This window comes from Anguilla anguilla, chromosome 1, assembly GCF_013347855.1.
Source record: "Anguilla anguilla isolate fAngAng1 chromosome 1, fAngAng1.pri, whole genome shotgun sequence".
Taxonomy (NCBI): domain Eukaryota; kingdom Metazoa; phylum Chordata; class Actinopteri; order Anguilliformes; family Anguillidae; genus Anguilla; species Anguilla anguilla.
The window spans coordinates 25,220,130-25,240,634 of NC_049201.1; the positions used below are offsets into that span (position 1 = coordinate 25,220,130).

Sequence of the window (20,505 nt, forward strand, 5' to 3'; positions counted from 1 at the left end):
AATGAAAACACTGTTTAGCCCTGCTGCTGGGATCCCACTCGGGCACACTCTTTCTTCCTAGTTTGATGGATCAACATGTAGGCGCGTGGAGCTCTGGATCGCCCTGTAGTGACTGCAGCCTGTTTGAGTCAGACAACAGACATTACATTACATTACAGGCATTTAGAAGACGCTCTTATCCAGAGCGACGTACAACAAGTGCATTAGTTCAAGGTGCAGAGGTGCAAAAGAAACACACTAGAGTGAAGTAAAGATCGTAGTGCCAGAAGTGACCACATAGATCAGGACTCCAACCCTGTAGAGTAACCTGTTCAGCAAACAACAATCCTGCCAAGTACAAACTAGCACTGAAATCACATTTGCCGTCATGAAATAACGTGGGTCTGAGCGACGTCCACGCCACCCACGCGAACGAGGAGAGAAAGGCCGCCATATTCCGTAAATAAAAGAATTAGTCCTTTTTCATTTGTTTGTTTGTTTTGAAAGATGAGCCTGCCGCTTTCATGTGGGAAAAAACTGTATTTCCCGCCGCAAACGTTACAAAGGATTCCCTTTCGACACAGTGTGGAAATCAAACGGCCTGCTCCGTTTCTGTGTTTTCGCCATGAGCCGTTTGATGTTTAAGTGGCACCGTTCACTCAAAGGGTTTTTTTTATTTATTTTTTTTTGTTATTCATGCCTCCGGCGAATGGGTTTCCAGGCAGAACAGGAAAAGAACCGCGCCGCCGCGTGTTCTCACACTTGCCTTCGCGCCGCGGTTCAGTGGTGTGAAGGGAAGAGAGTCGGCTGACGGCGATACCCTTAGTGTTCTGCCGGCTTCAGGGGTACGGCCCGTGAGCGGGTTGTCGGGTCGGACTGCGGGCCAATGAAAAAAAGCCAGCGTGGGAAACGAAGCCACTGAGGCTCAGCCTCTCTGTCGGCCGCGACCGGCGTCGCCCATGCAAAAACGAGCCGCCCGGGCATTCAAATGAGAACCAACGTGCGCTCGGTTCGTCTCCCGTTTGGCACGATACCCCCCCCCCCGCCTCTGTCAGGCCCTCTCAGGCACGGTCTGCGCGTATTGCCGGTGTTTGTTCACGAGAATGTTAATTATAGATTATTAACGATCCCTCCAAGTTCGTCTCTGCCTTTTAAAGTAATGGGATTTTCCGTTTCTGTTGGTCGTTTTGCTAGCGGCGAGGTCGAGCGGGCGTGTCGCATCCGTCGCCTCGAACAAAGCCCTCTTGTCCGCTGATGTCCCTTTCCTTGTTCGATTCGCCCCTTAGGGCCTGTGCAGTAGTCTGAAGGAAGAGCTGAGGTGATAAAGGTTGACTGTATGCAGCCATGTAGAAACAGGCCAGGGCAATCTGCTGTGGAGGGGGAGACACAGAATACAGGCACTCTACAACTCATCGTGGGGGGAATCAATTGATGCACACTTTCTGTGGGGGGTCGAGGGGGTGGCTGTCTGATTTGCTTTTCAAGGTGTAAGAGCGGGGAGCACTTTAGATAGTAGCAGAAGTTCTGAGTCAGCTGTATTTCTGGCAAGGCTCCGTAAACAAAAGGATAAATAACTAAATAACAAAAGACTAAGGCAGACGTGGCTCATGTGTCACTAGTAACATCTTGCATAAATAAAGAGTAGCATAAGCCGCTGATGTTTGAAGCAGAGGCTTCAGCCCTTTGGCTGCCCGGAAACCTGTTTGCCAGATGGGGTATGATACCAGTGATTGGACGGCCATTTGGGGAGAGAAGGGCAGTGATTGGGTGGACATAAGGGAGCGAATGGCAGTGACTGGTTGTCCAGATTACCTTCTTTTTCAGTGTTCTACTGCACAAATCAGGCTCTTCTCACACCTCTGAGATCTACAGACTTTTTAAAACCACATTTTACCCTCAACATTTTTCAGTATGGAATGGTAAATCGGATTTAATAGGCCCATTTCACCACTTCAACACCTTCTGTCTCCTCCTGGGAGTCTGTGGACTTTCACACGTCCTCATAGACACGATTGGCCTGCCGCAGCTTATTTTACCGTTTGATGATAGGGCCAATAGCTCCATACACCACCCAGGAGACAGACTGTGCGCTACACTGTACTGTTTCGCTCGACCGTGCAAATTATTAATCCCTGTCCAACCAAGGGCTCATTCAATTAACAAAGTACCCCAAAGGATTTCACAAAATGGGCTGATGGGAGGTTAAGTCCCGAGCTTGTCAGGCACACTTGTCAAGCTCTTCACATCACCTCCCATTACCTCTGCCTTTTGAACTCAGCCCCTCATTCTTTGCTGAATGAACTGTGAGCAGCGATGGCTCACTATAAGACAGTGTTTTCCCCAGGATTTTTTCGTAGGTGGGATGGTGAGATGCATCGGGGGGGGGGGGGGGGGGGGGGGGTTGGGATGGGCATCCGCTTGCATTCCATTCTTTTCTTCCATTAGTGTGGTGAGCCACCCCAAATAGCCCTAATGTGATCTAATGTGTGATTAATAATATTAAAAAACACAAGAAGCCATTTCTGTTATTGCTCTTGTTGAGCAAGCTAGTTTCAGCGTGACATCTTGTTTTCAACTTTTCATGCAAATTAACCGCTTTCTCTGCATCTTGCAATGCTACCAACTGCTGTGTAAATATTGTGATCAATAAATAACATCAATGTCATGACTCAAAGACGATTGGCTCAAAGAAATATAAACAATTTTGTTGTAGTTCAAGTCTGGGTCATCGGGCGTCGTAGTCTTAAAAAAGATTAATTTTATGCCTTTAGAACTCTATATAGTGTATTTTTTTCCTGCTTTTTGGCTCTTTTTTCTGCGTAAAATACACAAAATCCTGCCTTGAAGTGACCACTGCTAGAAGCAATTTCTGTTTTCACTCATGTTGTGCAAACTACATCTTGTTTTTGACTTTTCATTCAAATTAAGGGCTTTCTCTTTGAATCTTGCAATGCTACCAAATGGCCGTGTTCTGTGTAAATATGGTGATCAATAAATAACATGAAGGTCATGACCGACAGATGAGAAATTATTTCATTGTGGGTCAAGTCTGAATGTAATCTTAACAAAGACCTCAAAATATATGCATTTATAATGTACCCTACTTTTCCGTGTTTTGGCTTGACGGAACCACTGTAAAAGCTGCTCTGTGACTGGGGTATTTAAGAGTTTCATTCTCTAATGAAGGTCGCTAACTTTAGTTATGAATTAGTATAGGCTGCTTCACTAGGCCTATTCCAGCAACGGTCCCCAAGTCAGGCCGGGCCCTGCATAGACTCCGGGTGTTTCGACACTTTGGCTGCACGTCTATCATTCACGTTGGTGTCCAATCAGTGGTTTCACCGACAACTGAATGGCTCCTACTGTCACCATTCTACCTGATCTTGTTAACTTGTTGGCAAAAGCAAGATGAGATGTTTACCTGACCCTTTTTCGGTGGCAAGATCCTCTTATTAGCTGAAGATGACAATATTACCTAGGCTAGTTACTCGCTTTCCTAGGATAAATCTCAACCACGTGAAAAATCCAGACGATCCAAACAAATCGTCTGCACGTGGCCAAGCAGCCAATCATAGTGAGGTAACCGCCAAACAAAACGCTGTTACTTCATGCTTGGGAGTTGGAGGGAATCTACACACTCCGCAAATTGAACTGTCGACCATTTCCGAAGACAGATTACAAAATAGGGCGCTTAAGCGAACACTTTTTCTATTGTTTTTTAAATCATAGTAAATTAGTTTTGAAACAAAGACATTGCCATAAATATATATTTTTTATATTTTTAGGCAGGGAGGTCTGCTCAGCCTAATGTAGGCTATTGAAGGGGAAACCTTGTAAGATATAGGCCTAGCTGGGGCAAAGAGATAGGGGGAAATGGTAGGTACGGCAGGAATCTCCACAAAATTAAACCATACAAGCAGAACTGCATTAAATCTGTACAAATGATTCTTCTCTCAATCTTTAAACAAATTTAGGGTTTTAGTTGTGAATTAGGATTGAGTTCTCAGGTGACATATCAGGTGATTAAGTAAAGATAAATAATTAAAAAATGACATTTTCATATATAGGTAAAATATCATTTTTGGTCTGCTGGGGACAAAAATGCTACCCAATGGACTATAATTCAGTCACATTTTTATTTATTTATTTTGTGATGTTCTACATAGGCCTGAGTGCTTTTCATTTCTAATGTCACTCCTGGTACACACTGTTGCCATGACTACCTCAGCCGCACTCAATAAACGTACAGTACGCAGCCTGTCTGAGTGGGATGCTGCGCTGTCCATAAAAAAAAGGAAAAACACATTGGTCATTTCTGTCAGTTTGGAAGGCAGTGGTAGCCTATGGAAGAAAAAAAATGGTATGTTACTCATTTATCTAAAGCATGACTGTTACTCTTTACCTCAAATCATAAGTGGGGGCACAGTATTTTTTAAATTATTATATACACATTAAGGGGGGCAAATGCTGTGCTGATTTTGTTATGATTAGTAGGACGCCAATGACCAGAGGTACCACAACATACTTTTTTTTTGTTTTTCTTCTTCAGAAGTCCCAAACAGTTTGCAGACACACAAAAATGCACACACAACTACGTACTATATGGGCACGCTAAGTACAAACTATGAAGTGTCATCAAAGCCAATTGGTGCCAGCAATCACATGACTGCCACCCTGTTGCATTTTATGACATATGTTCAATACGGCCCTCCTCAAGAACCCCAAGAACCTCTTTACCTCAGGAATGCATCACATATGCTGGCATCCATTTTGGATTTTAGCACTTTACATGTGAACTCACCATGAACTATTGTGGCAACTGTCCTGACTTCAATCTAAATAGTGAAGGAAAAAAAAGAATGCACTAAATTATGGTTTCCACAAGCCAATAGCTTTTCAGTTTGTGTGATTCTGTGCATAATAGTTTTGAACAGCAGTATGTTTTCCTCAATTTGGAATATTTCATATCAGGGAATGTTTTCACAAAAATAATTAAACCAAATAATCCCATTCAAAAATCATATCCAAATTATTTTAGAGCTTTCTTCAAAACAAAAGTAACAAACATTAACACAGCTTCCATGAAACACTGAATTTTGCGCTTTTTATTCATTTATGCCTAGCTGAAATATAAAATAGTTAAATAATTTAACACATTTTTACTCTAGAAATATATTCACAGGCTTTATTAGCAATGCATTTTTAACCTTTAGTGGGTCCATATTTAAATGCAAAAAAGCAAATATAGACCAACTGCTGGTTTATTAACGGGGCCAAATAAATGAAATGCCACATTGAGTGTGTGTGTGTGTGTGTGTGTGCGTGTGCGTGTGCGTGTGCGTGTGCGTGTGCGTCTACACAGTGCAGTCCATCAGTATTCAGACAGTGACATAATTTTTGTTGTTTTGGCTCTGTACTCCAGCACACGGGATTTGAAATGAAACAATGGATATGAGGTTGAAGTGCACACTGTCAGCTCTAGTTCAGAAGTATTTGCATAAATTCTGGATGATCCATGTGCGAATTACAGCCTTTGTTATAGGCTACATAGTTCCCCAGTCTTGTCTTCAGCAATTTAAATACAGGTTGAATTGAATTCAGGTTGGGTGACTGACTTAACCAAGTCAAGAACATTTTGGCCCTGAACAACTCCTTGGTTGCTTTAGCAGTGTGTTTGGGGCTCTTTGTCCTACTGCAGTGAAGCACTGTCCAATGAGCTATGAGAAATTTGACTGGATCTGAGCAGGTAAAATGTTTATGTAAGCAGTCACATAATTAATAAAAAGTAAGCCAGATCAAGTAGCAGTCATATCTCTAACTCCACTGCCTTAGTGAGGGGGGGGGGGGTGCTTTGGATCATGAGCTGTTACTTTCTCCACACTTATGTCTTTCCATCACTTTAGTACAGGTTAATACTCCTCTCATCTGTCCATAAGACTTTGTTCCTGTTTTTTAATGTACTTTTTAGCAAACACTAATCTGGCCATTTTGTTCTTGAGGCTTACCAGTGGTTTGGATCTTGTGGTGAACCTTCTGAGGTCACGTTGGTGTAGGCTAATCTTCTCTTGATTGTAGTCTTTGACATATCTATGCCTGAATCCTGAAGTGTTCTTGATCTATTTTCCAGTTGAAAAGGGGGGTTTTCTTCACAACTGAAAGTATTATTTGGTCATCCACTACAGTGGTGTTCCGTGGTCTAACGAGGTCCTTGCTATTGCTGAGGTCACCAGTGTGTTCTTGCTTCTGAACTAACAATGCAGCAACACACAGTTGAACAAGAAACAGCTGAACAGCCAATTGTCCAATTACTTTTGGTCCCCAATATATGTATGCATAAGAAGTGCTGCAGTTCCTACATAATTCATGGTTTATGGATGTAAATACCCACAAATTAAAGTTGACAGTCTGCACTTTAACATAATATTTAAAAACAGGAAACTTTCATCAGTAACTTTTCAGCCCTTTTCTATATTTATCCCCACATATCTGAGAAAGGGTTTTTTCAGCATGTGCTAATGGCTGCAGACTTCTTGGATACCTCCAGTTGCATTTTACAGGCTCTGAACATGTTATACATAATATAGCTGCAGGAATATCTTGGTAAAGCTAAAGGTTGAATGTTCTTAGTGCCTAAGATGCAAGCACCAGTGATATGACAATAGCTTCGCATAAATTAAAAAAATACTTGCATAGGGATATGATAACCAATTTCATGATTCAAACATAATGCAAATTTCAAATAAATTAGTTTCATTCCAATTAAAATATTTGCTTTCAAAGTGTAACCAAACAACAGCATATTTCAATTTGCGTGCTTTCAAACATTTGTGCCTGAACATGGTCCTCACCCTTTTTGTGTTATCTCACTTTTGGGATTAATTTCTTCCTCTTGTTTTTAAATGGGCTAAACATCAAAGTTGCTCCAAAATGGGCAAAAAAACAAACAAACAATCAGTTCAAAAAAAAGTAGGCCAAATATTTGAGAAGTGTTTGGATTCAATGCAGCTCTTCGGAACGTGGCACAGAAAGACACAGTAGTTCACAGCATAGATATCACTGCATCCAGCAGAGCTCACAAATATCCCCCCATCTGAAGCACCGGTGTCCAAACTGCCACAAGGGCAGTTTCCTTTTCCTCACCCGCAACACTTACTGACTGCTTGGACGCAATGCGTGTAACAATCCGGATACATGACACTACATATATTTTGTAATATATACCAATAGATACATTTTTATGTAAATAATACTTGAAAGCCATTGTCGGGGACAATTGGCAGCCCCAATAACTTTACAAATACAGTGAACTCCAAACATATGCCCCTTCAGGGCACTGCTCAAGAGAAACCATATCATAAAACTGGGGGGACTCGGAACAAAACATGCTGCAATATCTAGACTGTTTGTCCGACATGAAGATACCCACAAATTAAAGCTGGCAGTCTGCATTCGATTCCACAGTGCTGGAACACAGAGCCGTGACAATAAAAACGTGCGCCGGTCCAAATATATTTGGAGGTCGCTGAATAATGACCTCTTGCGAATAGACCTAAATTAATAATTGTTAGGTACACATAACCAAAATGTTATGAATTTACAGTAAATGTGTTGGCTACGTTGCCAGTAGCCAGGAAGTAAATTATTATCGGCAGCTGTCTGTCTACTACAGATAAAAAAAATAAAATAAAATAGCTGCAAACTGTACGTGGGCACAAGTGCAGACTTGAAAGTCTACAGTATCTCACCTTGTTCCATGCCCACATACCAAGTAAGTTAGTCTGGTAGCAGTAGAATTTCTTTTTTCAATATATTAGTAATAATATATTAAGTATTTATAAATGTAATAATTTCTAAACATCAAGCAGAATCAGTATAAATTTCATCATATGGTTATCTTATTTTGTGCCTTATTATTATGGGTGTGAAAATTTTCCTCTCTAAGTGGTGCAGAACTAAACCATTTTTAAAGATATCAAGATAATATTTTATTAGTCCACAAGCACACTTCTCACAACAGATCCTTCAATCAGTATGAACCATTTTCTGAATGATGAAGGCTTATTCAGTATTTTAGAGTTGTGGCTCGTGCCAACACTAAAAAAGGCAGCAGAATGCTTCTCACCACATTTTATAATATGGCAGATGCCATGACTTTACATCAAGCAAACCAGCACCCAGTATGTTTTCTTTTGGTCCACTTTAGACATTTGTCTTTGCCCGGGTGGCGTGATCTAAGAATAAAGCTTGCAATAACCTCCAGTTGGCAGCATTGGATCATGCAGAGCGGTAAAGTCTTGTTCCTGCCTGAGACTGGACCAAACCAAATTGGGTTGAATGATGGCATGCACTAAGAGGAGAGGGTCAGACCAGGGCTTGCTCAAATACGGTCCCTGCCTGTTTAAGTGTGGGGCAACAGCTTGTGTACAGGCTGCGAACTAGACACAGTTGTGACCATAGCGTTGTGTCACCAGGGCAACGTATTCCCATTACCTCAATCTATCGCCTTTTTAGCCAAGAAAGTGTTTTGTTCAGACGCTTTATGTTGTCTAAAGTTTGAGCATTCTGGAGAAAACCACAGCGTAGCATGTCACCTAATTGTCACCAATTAGTAAACTATCTCACTGTCAGAATTTGGAAATTAGTATAGAAAATGCATGATGGTCAAGAGTGCGCTTGATGGAAACTTCAGAAAGCGCGCGCCACATCCTGTGTTTTAGACGCCCTTATATTTCTGGCAGCGAGAAAGCAGTTCTGTGTCGGACACTCGTGGGATCTCGAGACAGTGATCCTTCGCAAGGATTAGCCACTTCAGTTCCATGCTGTATGCTAATTTACCTTTTCTACTGGAGCTTGTATATCCGTCCAAGTGCCACTCACAACCGACTAGTAACACTAGTATTTTGTGAGAAATAGATTTCGAATTTAAATTGCCAGATGGTACCTGTCAAATAATTACCTTCTCCGTCCCTTCTCAATGTCTGTATCAGTTAACTAAATATGACACTTGAAGTCGCAGTAACATGGCTGTCGTTCGAGTAGTAGCTGTAGGCTAAATTCAGTAAAAATGTAGGCAATTTACGTCATACGAAATTTTTAAAAATTAGCGGGGAATTGCGGCTACCTTGAGAAGTTAATCCCGTCTGCTTTGTGGAAATACAGGAGTCGTCCTCGGCTCCTCCACACAGTCTCCATCGGGCCACACTAGGCCAACTCCAGAAAAAAACTGCTCCAACATTTCTCCAGGCAGCCCCATTACACACCACACGAAAAATGACCACAGCAATTACCATGACGAAACTACAGTCTCTTTGAATATGGACGAAAGAGAGTGCAGTAACGGTCGGCGCGTGCAGCACAGGATGCATTGTCAGGAATGAAAGGGCACTGCTTGGACCCAATTACCATGACGACCCTATACAGTAGCCTACCTATTATCCCAGATTGAATTGAAGGCACACCATTAGCACGTGGGGAGTGATTGTAGGTAGGCGTTCATTGGACCCCCACCCCCAGTCTTTCACACCTGGATTTGATAACTAGGCCTACCCGTGGGAAAAACCGTTGCGAGTGAACATCTGCAGTGCAGTGTTGATAGCTGGCGTTACATAGGCAAGCCCACATCTGAGTACTATCAGTGAAATGCTATTTTACTGAAGGGGTGGTTGGGTTCCGTCTTTATAGGTAGGCATAGGCTAAATTAATAATAGCATAATAAACGCATAATAGCCTACTTTATTTTTTATATCCCTTGTGGAATACACAGTAAAATGTCCAGTGTTAAATTAACTCTTGCAGAGTACATATATGTAGACTATTCCGATAGATCTGAATTAACACTGGGCATTTTACTGTATAAAGACTGAAGATTAAGTCACAGCAGGCCTGCACGAGGTCAAGACGTTCATTGGAAATCCTTAAAGTTAGTCGTGCATGCTGTTAAAAATCATTCTGGTTGGTGAAACGGGTTTTTTTTAAAATCCGAAATATGCATGCAGATACAAGCACTGATGCATGTCGTAATTTATCTTTTATGATATTGTATTCGTTTTTATACCAAAACATTTTTTTTCAAGGCAGAAACTAGCTGAATAAAATAATAAATAAGACTGAAAAGGAAGCGTAAGTCTGAACCATTTCTCCCTCTCGTTTATCATGTGTACGTTTAGGAGTAGGCTACAAATGATAAACAATTCTGGCGTTTTAAGTATTTTTTTCACGTTTTATTAATTTATATATAGTTTTTTTTTAACCTTTAAGATAATATAAAACGTCTGTATATGCCATTACATGTAACATCGAATCGACATTAATAAATAAACGTTCTCTTACATTACAATAAGAACTAATTTTCTTGGGTCAAATGAACGTGCCACTATCATAAACAACTAGGTTATCTAGTTTTGGAAATTAACTTCAAGTCTCAACCTATTAAGTCATCTATAACCTGTAGGCTCCATGTGTGAATATGTGGCGTTATTGTAGTAATGCCTTTGATAAAGCAAGCCAATCATTATTTGGACGTAACATCAAATCACTTATTTGTCATATTAATATGATTTCAGAGTCTGTGTGTCTCCGCAACTCTGAAATGACCTCTAGAGTGTAACGGCTTTAACACCCCAATTGGTGCAATAATTGGTCTTTTGTAAATGCATATATTAAGTATTCCAGTTGCCCTGCTGTGATAGGTGCATGCCATTGTCCGTCAATGAGCTGGAGGTGTGGTTTTTACCGGCTCAACATTGTGTGGTACATGTACGCTGAATTATCGAGACTGTCCACAGAAGGAATTGAGGAGGATAATTCCTTTATAACGCCCAAGACTGGGGGAACGGTGAAAGTTCTCATAATTTGGAATAATCGGAACAAATATGTAAAGTAGCCTGCAGTATCTAAATTGCAAACGATAAAACAAACACCCTCGAGATTTGCTTAAAACCAGCAAGCCGTCATTGCGATTACTTCACCAAATTACTTTAAAAGTTTGAATTAGGAATTCAGCATCTGGTAAGTCAAGTAGCACCGATTTTTCTTCGTAAATCACTAGAACTACTGCTCCACGCTCCAAGCACTCTAGTCTTCGTTGTAAATCGCATACTAAAATATATCAAAAGGCATATCTTTTGGCTCAGGTAATATGTAGCCTAAGTAACTATCTGAGATGATGCTGATGTATCGCCTCGCTATATAAACACATTTTCTACTCGTTAGATTCGTCTAGTGCTACAAGTTTCTCGTGTTGTTCTATGGATCTTTTTACTGTATCAGTGGTGAATTTGCACTGCAGGGAACTGTTGTTTTTTCTTTCTTCATATTTACACTAGGCGAATTCTTGTAGGTTTGTAAATAGCTTTGTGAATAGTTTGTAAATACCAGTCATCACGTTTAAAACTAAAAACGTTGGTAGCTAAAGAAGGGTAATGTAACTTAATTATTAATGTATCGCCTATACTATTTAATTAGCCTATGTTGAAGTAACAATATATTAGGCTATATTTTTGTTGTGGCTGCTAAAATCTTGTGAAATGTTTACCACCAGTTTCTTTGGTTACTTGTGCTGTGACAGGCACAGCATAAGTAATTTTTACCAGCATAAGTCCTTTGGAAAATGTTTCGGGTTATAATTAGCATGGAGACATTTTTTTATTTTTTTACTAAGACGGTTATTTTAAAATTACTTAAAAAGTAGTTGGGTTGCCGTACATTGCCTATCATCAGCCGCTCAAAACGATGATTTCAATGACCGTGCATTGGTCTTGTTCTTTCAGTTTCCTATACAATGGCTGATCTAAGTGCTAGATATATGCGAACACACAACCACACTGCTTCCCAAATAGTGAGAATTAAATGCAAACATGCATAATAATATCGATGAAATTAAACCACGTGTTTGGTAACAGCCATGCATATGGCGAATTTGTTTACTCACCGACTAAGACCTACACAAAACCCACTGTAAAGTTTAGCCCTTATTAACGTAGTTAACTATTCATTTGTATTGAACAACCTGTAAACAAAATGTTCATAATATGACAGACTTATTTCGTCAGACGTTTGTTACATTTGATACCAGATGCAGGACTAGTCTGAAAGTATTGGCCGGACTGTTCTGTTCTTTCCGAACGTATCCAGTATCCAGTAATAACAGCGCAGGCCGCGTAAAATATGCTGCAAGGGCACCTTCTTTCCCGCCTCCATATTTGCGGCATAATCCCTTCGATTCAACGTGCATCTAAAAAACAATTGTTTTCTATGACAGAAGCCCCACCTGCTGATGGGGAATTTCAGGTACCATGGGTATGTTGCACCATGGCCTTGGTATTTCGGTTACTTGGCAAGAAAGTATACGAGACATTGCTTTTCATGGCAAACCGTGGTTAGGGCACCCCTATGGGGCACCTGATGCGCCCCTGTGATCTAGCTGCTCTGTCTCTCTTATTGCCGCTTGTTAACTAGACAATATATTATGGCTTGCATAGCTATTTCAGGCGTAAACCAGACATTATTTTAAGTTTATACCAGGAGAGGTTCATCTCCTATAGTGGGTTCATCTCTTATAGTGGAGAGGTTCATCTCCTATAGTGGGTTCTGAGGTTCGATAGAGTATTAGGCAGCACAGGAGATGCTTGCTGCACTTGTGTTTGTGTGAATTATGGATATCAGCCTCTTCTTGGTTTCAGGCTTCTTGCAAGGCTGTGTGTGTGTGTGAGTGAGTGAGTGGGTGAGAGAGAGAGCGAGAGAGAGAAAGAGAGAGAGAGTGCCAGTCATTAATTCTGAAGTGTTGGGAAATGTGAATGTTTCACCTCTGCCTCCGGCACACTTTTATCCATATAAGGGTGTCTGCCCGTGGCTTAGCACAAAGAGGTTTAACATCCGTGCTTGATGTCACATTCTTTGCAGGTGAATAGAGACCATTTCTCCACTGTGAGAAAGTTCTGAAAAGAGATCTCTGTTAACATGCATCCTCATTCCTTTCAGTGGCTAAAAGAAGTGGACAAAATTTTATGGCAGTTTATGTAAAAACTAGGTGGCAACCTTCCAATATGCTGTCTTCCAATGTTGTTTAACCAGAAAGAAATTACTTTTGAGGAATAGCATACCAGAATACACAGTATCCCTTTAAATATTTTTTGCAGCTGCAAATATATTGTAAAGTCTTGTAAAGCAAAGGGAAGAGTCACCTTGTCTGTGTGCAAAGACTGTAGTGCCTGGTAAAGGCTGTAAATACCAGACAGCTTCCTGGAGAGACCGTTAACACCAGCTGTCTTTGAGCCAGTGGCTGGTTTGAGTGATGCCCCGTTGGAGATCACATCCTGTCATCTGAGAATCAGACACAGGCTATGACAGAGTGCCACTGCGGGTTGACCGGCCATTGCGGCGTGAAGGGGAAGGAGAAGGAAACGCTATCACGTGTGGATCAGTACCTTATGGCAGTGACTGGCACTGCTCTTACGTAGGGACTGTCATGTGGTGGACACTATTTCCACTGTTGGTGTTTGGTCTAAACATGCTGAGTATGATACATCTAGCACAGCACACGAGTAGTTTGAGTATGAGCAGTTCTCAGGGCTTACGTGCTTTTGTTGTGAATGAGCAAATGGACCATTGCCGGTTGCACATTTGAGCCTTTGTCTAACTGCACGAGTTACATTTTGCGGAGCTGAGAAAACACTCACTGGAGAACTACGCTACGCTACTGTTTCTAGCAATGGGATTCATGGTGAATTTTCCACTTAATTAGCACCCATTTTCTCTGGAAAGCAAGCACGATATAGAAAGACAACATTCCTTATTTCCTGTTTTTTCTTTATTATTAATAGTGGGTGGTCACCAGGAACCTTGTAACCCAAGAATTGTAAAGCACTTAGTCATTTTATGAAGAGAAGACAGAAATATTTGGGCTTTGCCAATACCATCATTTTGGCTTATTTCAACTGAAATTTTTCGGCTATATGCAGGTCGTTGCAGGTCATATGCGGCTCAAATGTTGCCCCAGATCTACAAAGCAGGTCTACAAATGTGTGTGTGTGTGTGTGTGTGTGTGTGGGAGGTACCTTAAATTTAGTGTTTTGCTTTGACTTCAAGCCTGTCTTTGTGTGATAGTCTTGGCATTGACCACAGCACAAGCGATCAGCTTGGATGCTGGAACGCTGTTTTGCTCCGAAGCTTAGGGGAGAAGAATGGGCGGGAGCAGGGGCTCAACTTTGAGAAAAGGCCTTGTGTGTCAATGAACACAGGAAGCTGCTGTTCGAAGAAGAATTCTTTTTTAATTGCAATTGACTTCAAGAGTTGAAAACTGCTGCTAAGCCAAGGGGCTGTGCCAGTGTTTGGATCCACTCGCTTACGTCAACACTGTTTTGTCCAAGAACAAGTGCACATGCTCTAAGATGGTGTAAGAACACTTTCTGTTTTCTGCATCCTCTAAATGTTTCAATGATTCTGTGTGCCCCCCATACATTATATTATTACCACAGTCTTGTCAGGGATTTCACACTCCGCTCGTGCGTCTGAACTAATGGTTTCCAGAAGTTTTCTTGAGAGTCTGATTTGCTGTTTTTTTTTCTTTCAACAACTAACCTTTCAGAACATCTGAAACAAATTCTGACCTGACTTTTTTCTTACTGTAGCAAGGCTGTCTCATTGTTGCAAACTGGTTGTGTAGTGAAACGGTGTGTTGTCAACGCCAACTGAGAGAGGAAAGGAAGGGTGATGTTGAGGAGTTGGCTTGGAAATAAAAATCAAACTGAACAAATATTGTCCTTGGCAGTCACTCGTTCTCCCTGTGCTCAAAGCGAAAGCTAAATGTGGACTGAGGTGAACTCACTGGCAGGTCCAGAGCTTCTGTTTGAGGGCAAGATCTGCAGATGGGATTATAAGATTAAAACATCGCAGCTGTGTGCTTGAACCGGAAAGGTCATAACTACCTATTATATTCACTTCAGTTATCCCTTTGAGTTTATGTCTTGTTGCAGAAGTGATTAGAGTCATTGAAAATGCCAATTTGGTTTCATGATAGCATCTGGACTACGGCTTACCTCTAGAAGGAAGGCATTATTTCTAAATGCATTATTTCTGGGAATGACTTCCCTGCACACCGACACTTCCTCAATCCTTTCCAGTTTATTGCCTCCCTTTGGCTACCTTTTAATAAATGTGCGAAATTAAATTACTTTAAATGGGAGAATTTCTATTATCTGAAATTGCATGAAGACTGGAGCCTGGGCGCAGAAATGCAGTTCTTTCGCCTCCATTGGTTCTACAACCAGGAGATATTCCATCTTCAAAAACATTTTTTTTGGCCACATTGCTAAAGGCCAGATTGAGGTGTTGAATTGTTTCCTGTGACTTTCTCTGGCTAAACATCTCAGAACAATGCCCTACACTCTCTGATGATGTGTCCCACCCCTTGGAAATTCAGGGACAGGTCTTAATGCTGTTTGTGTTGGATCCAGAAGCTGTTGAACCAGGATTTGAGGTTCTTGAATGACACCGTTGAAATTGTCAGAGAAGTTACAAGGTGTAGAATAAAATGATACAGAATCACCATATGTTCTGTTATGGCACTTATATATAATATAAGTGCCATAACAGTATATATTTTCTGACAATATATTGTCAGAAAATACATTTTGACATACAAATGTCATGACCAGTGTGCTATATTCAAAGTTTGGGATATGACGTCTCGCCAATATATCCTACTCCTATTTATGGTTCTTCACTGACAGGGTTCAGAAAAGCCAAGAAAGCTAAAAAGACTCCTTGCTGAACATTTTGAGGGTTGATTGTGGGGTTGCATTGGCTTTGGAGTACGGAATGTTTATGCACAGATGCTATGTGCCAGGCTATTCCTGGCCTGGCGACATTCAAGTGTCATTAGAGAGGCTTTCCTCAAGTCCTTCTTAGCGGTGATCCTAATATTAGAGGGACTGCATTGCAGACTTGAGCGGGCATTCCCTGTTTACAGAAAGCTGGTGTCTGGCAGTGAAGCATGCCCATTCACTCCCAAGCGCTGCCACTTTAAGACCAGGGTGAATCCTGCCTTTCTCATCTTTCCCAGCTGTGAGTGTCTGTGCAACTGCAGTGCGATGTAGCGCATGGCTCCCCATCCCCCTACTCTCCCACATCTGCTGCTCATGGTTGCCAGATGCCTGTGGTGTGTTTCCTCCAAATATTTCAGAAATATTCCCATCTACAATTGACTCCTGGTATGTTATTGAGGCAATGTATATTTTATAAATTCAGAAATTGATACAGTTTGAGAGGATTTCTCTTAACTCTGGCAACCCCACTGCTTTTGTGAATGAGTTCTACTATGGGGATTAGTCACCACTGGCCACGAGGGTCACAAGGGTCACTTCTCTTTCCCCTCCTCCAACCCTTTTTTTTCTTAAGGGAGACAGAATTTGGGATGGCGCTGACAAGCTCCAGTTCAGGCAGGCTCTGTGGCTGTGGGGAAGCTTTGAGTCACTGGCAAGGGGAGGGGGGTTTGGGTGAAATGCACGTCTTGCACATACAACTACGAAACAACTGGAGCTCTGGTGAGCTGCTGTGACTGTAACTGTGGCATTCATACTGGGCTGTGTGGAGAGTAGACTGTAGAATAGCATAGCATAGTCCTAGTAGCATTCCAGCCCCAGGTCCCCCACCCCAGAGGAATGAATGGCCACTGTGTGAGGAGACCGCCCATCCAACCCATATAGCAGGGGGGGCTGTATTATATTAACAGCACAGCCTCTCCTTTATACTCTTAATGTAGGGGAAATGCTCTACAACTGAAACACTTTAACTATAATCCCCATTCGAGACATCTGACAACTGTAACCCCTTCTAAAAATTCAGCCATTTACTGCAGGACTGTTGAGAGACCTTCAGTTTCAGAATGGTACAGGCATGTTTTTCCAGTGTCACTTGAGTGGTTGGTTTAATGATCAGTCTCAAGCTTACGCACACATTGAAAAGCATGTGAAGACAGGTAACGTTACTTGTCTGGCTTTTGCATTTAATAGTAGTTTTTAAACCAGGGAATCAATTTGTAGGTGACTAGCATGGAAGGGTATCATCATGTCAGCAGGCAGTCAGTGAATGATCATAGTGTCTAGTGTGTCAGTGTGTGGGTGTCTGCGCTGTGCAGGGTAGCTTGTTACAGGAGAGAAAATACAGTATTTATATATTAGTCAGCTTTTTTGCTCAGACACCTTTCACTATAATAACCTGGTGAATGGAGATTTAGGCCTTATTTAAGTGCGTCCCTTTTTTGGACAGGGGAGTATGTGCTATCTTGAGGGCTTACAAGTCTCAAACTTTGTCAGAGACTTTTATGCGAATGCAGTGCAACCCGCTGGTCTCTGGGCAGAATGGTGCATGGATGTATACTTTTACTGACTGAGCTGGATAAGATTCCTGTAATTTGCCTGTTGGATTGAGGAGTATGAGCTCCTCTGAAAACTTGTGGGTTCATAGATGAGAAGACATTTTACAGTAATTTGATTATGCCAGTGACTTTTTGGTAATAACTGCTCATAATGTACGTGAAGATTTGCGCTCCACCTAGTCCTCTCCATTTTGTTATTATGTAATTGTACATAAACTTCCACTGATGCTGCACCCGAGCAAGGGACCAATTTTGAGATTTGTATTCATTCCTGTTTCAAGAAAACTGTATTTTGACTGGCTTTATTCATATAACTATTCTCTGTTTTATTGGCCAGGACATGCCAGTGCAACTTCCTTAAATTAAAGTTAAGAAATGTTTGAACACGTTGAAGAAAATTTTTCTCAGTGGAATCCCTTTCAGTAAATGTTTGGGGAAATTCCATGCGCTAGAGTGAATTCAGGTTTTATGGGATTTAATATATGCACAAAAGGGACAGGCAGTGGGAGAAGCCCCTCCCGATTCTGCATAAATTAACCTTCAAAGTACATTTTCTGTGCTTCCGGCTGTGGGCAGGAAAATGGACTGGGAAGCTGTAGTACTGTACCAGGGGTAGCCAGCTTCAGGTTGTGCCAGCCTGGCTCTATCTGTACAGTGATAATAGTGGTGCTCAGCCAGGACACCAATTCACACCCCACCCACCGCAAGCTACTCATGCTGTTGAAACTGATACTTTGGAATTATTTGGCAGTGAATTTGTTTTCTTTCTTTCTTGGCAGTGTGCTGAGGGCTGCCTCTAGCCCAGGGGAGAATATTATAATGATAATTTATGATTATTATGTATTTTTTTGTTGTGTGAACTGACAAACAGTGTGATAAGGTGGTGCCAGGAAGGTAAGCCCGGCACTGTGCTAGGAAGGCAAAGAGGTGTCACCTGCCCCCCCCCCCCCCATTGGAGGGGGAACAGAGCTCATTTTGTTTAAAAGACAGGCACAAGACTGTTGAGTTGAATAGCAGGTGACAGATTAAGAAAGAACCCCTCCTTGCAGCTCCCTCCCCCCTTCCCAAAGGACCAGCCTGACCTCTGCATATCCCCTCAGGCCTAGGGCATCTGCTTTATCATTCACAGACCGCTACGGTGGGATGGAGGGCTCTGCCGAATTCCACGGTACCCCCCTGGTTAGCCCCCAGTGTCTGGATCCCAGTGTAGCTTGTGTCCTCCTCACCAGGGAATGCAACCACACTGAATGAATGAAATAAACCGAAATAGCCTCAAAGCAAAACCTTTGGATGACCAAATAAAAATCCTAAAAGTGGGTGTTTCTCTTGCTGCTGATATGGTAGTTTCATTTTGTAAAGATATGCATATTGTGTTGCGCACCAGTGAAGCGCCTCAAATGCTTATAGCATTAAAGCGTTAATGCTGACATGCTCAACACACCTTCGCACTGCACTGCACTGATCTAATTTCTCTCACTTACAGTAGTTTATCTAAAAAACAAATCTATTGATGGTGAGATTAACATCAGGTTAATCAAATATTTGTGTCTGCAAATCTGTGTCGGTTATAATTGATTTGATGAAGTCCTGTATGCTATAATGCTATCAGTCTAGCAGAATCAGTGAGGTTCAGAGCAATAAACCTTCTCAGTGTTGGGTTGGAGTCACTCATTTCTAACCAATCGCATCCACTCATGGAAGACGGGTCCTAGGTGAAGGCCACTTCCCTGTGTCTGTAGCTTAAATGGTGCACCGCTGGAAACGTTTGTTCACGCTGCACAGTAATTGAATGAGGACACAGTTGCTTACTGTAGGACCTCTGCAGGAAATTGTATATGACGATAGTTATTTCTTGCCCACTTAGTTTACATTGTATTTTGGGCTATGCACAGCGTAGCTGTGATTATGTAACCGGTCAATGTTTCAGTGAAGAACCATTTTATGATTTTGATCTTTGAGTGCATTCTCCTTATTGCCCTGTTATATTCAGGCTTGCAAGCAAGTAAATACGTTTAAATGGTTTGAAAGCCTCTATATTCAATTTACGAAATGACACCTTTGGTTTATTGTACCTTTCATCATTAAAACACGCTTTCAAATACCACACAAGGTTTTTCCAGGAAAACCAAGATTTTTTTTATTCCTGGTATTTAAAGTAGTACATTGTCAGAAAAAATATGATGACCCTGTAAAAGCGTCCACACCACCATGTGAGTTGACAGGATGTGGCCTCGCGTGAATTGTTCCACCTCTCTCTTTTCCTCCGTCCACATCATCAGACCTGCTTGGCGACACTCCAGCCTCCTTAGCTCTCGGAAGAGAACTTTCTGAAGTGTTGGTGCAGCGGGGACAATCTCCAAATTCTTTTTTTAAGTGTTTCTCTGTGAGATCAGCTTCTGTTTTCTTTTTTCGGACTCTGAACAGATGTTTTTTTTTTTTTCTGAGCTGCATGTCAGGTTTTAATCAGTGCACCTGAAACCTTTCTCTGGAAACATTATGAGCAGTTAATTGCCGGTATTTAACACATAGATTTAATTGGAGTTTCCCTGTGTAGAGTTCTAGACACCCAAGAGTTACAGCAGAAGCTCCAAAGCCTTCTGGGGCCACTCCCACTTAAAGGAAAAGTCACCCCAAAATACTTGGTATATGTATTAACCTATGTTGATAAGATGTGTTTAATGCAGAAAGTAATTGTACATCGACATTCATGCTCTCAGCTACATGCTCTTCGCAATTTAAAACTGTACCATAAGTGCATACTTGTTGTCTGTTAACCAGGAAAGTAATTGTTCCCATCTTAAAAGAGTGTAAACACAGAAACATTTATTTTTTTCCCTTGCCTCAAGCTGTTATTGTAGCAAAGTCTATGTCAACAATCTATATGCATTGTTGGTGAAATGCTTGATGTAAATTGTATTTCTTTGCCAAATCGGAAGTCAAAAGCTTTGCAAAATATATATTTTCAAGATGTATAATATAAAATAAACCAGCCTAAATGTTCTTCTGTACAATTTAATTTATTTAAAACATAGTTGGAACATGCAGTAATTGACATGATATTGAGAGTGTTGATTGGCTTTTGAAATATATCAATTCTGCCTTGTTTTCATGTTATTGAGAGTTGGAAGCTTTTTTTCAACACTCTCATCTTG

At 41.4% G+C, this 20,505-nt stretch overlaps 2 protein-coding genes across 3 annotated transcripts in view; both read left to right on the forward strand.

The window, feature by feature from the left end:
• Positions 1-837, forward strand: part of scaf8 (SR-related CTD-associated factor 8) — a 40,820-nt gene extending 39,983 nt beyond the window's left edge. Inside the window, exon 22 of the mRNA XM_035385012.1 lies at positions 823-837. Within this exon, the coding sequence (XP_035240903.1) occupies positions 823-837 (15 nt within the window). The remainder of the gene's footprint in view (positions 1-822) is intronic.
• tiam2a (TIAM Rac1 associated GEF 2a) overlaps positions 1-20,505 on the forward strand; it is an 89,665-nt gene that overhangs the window by 5,287 nt on the left and 63,873 nt on the right. The window contains exon 1 of one of the 2 annotated variants that reach the window (XM_035387776.1): positions 10,748-10,986. The exons of the other annotated variant lie outside the window; for it this stretch is intronic. The gene's annotated coding sequence lies outside the window, so the exon portion shown is untranslated. Of the gene's footprint in view, positions 1-10,747; positions 10,987-20,505 lie in introns of those variants that run through there. 2 annotated transcript variants of the gene reach the window in all.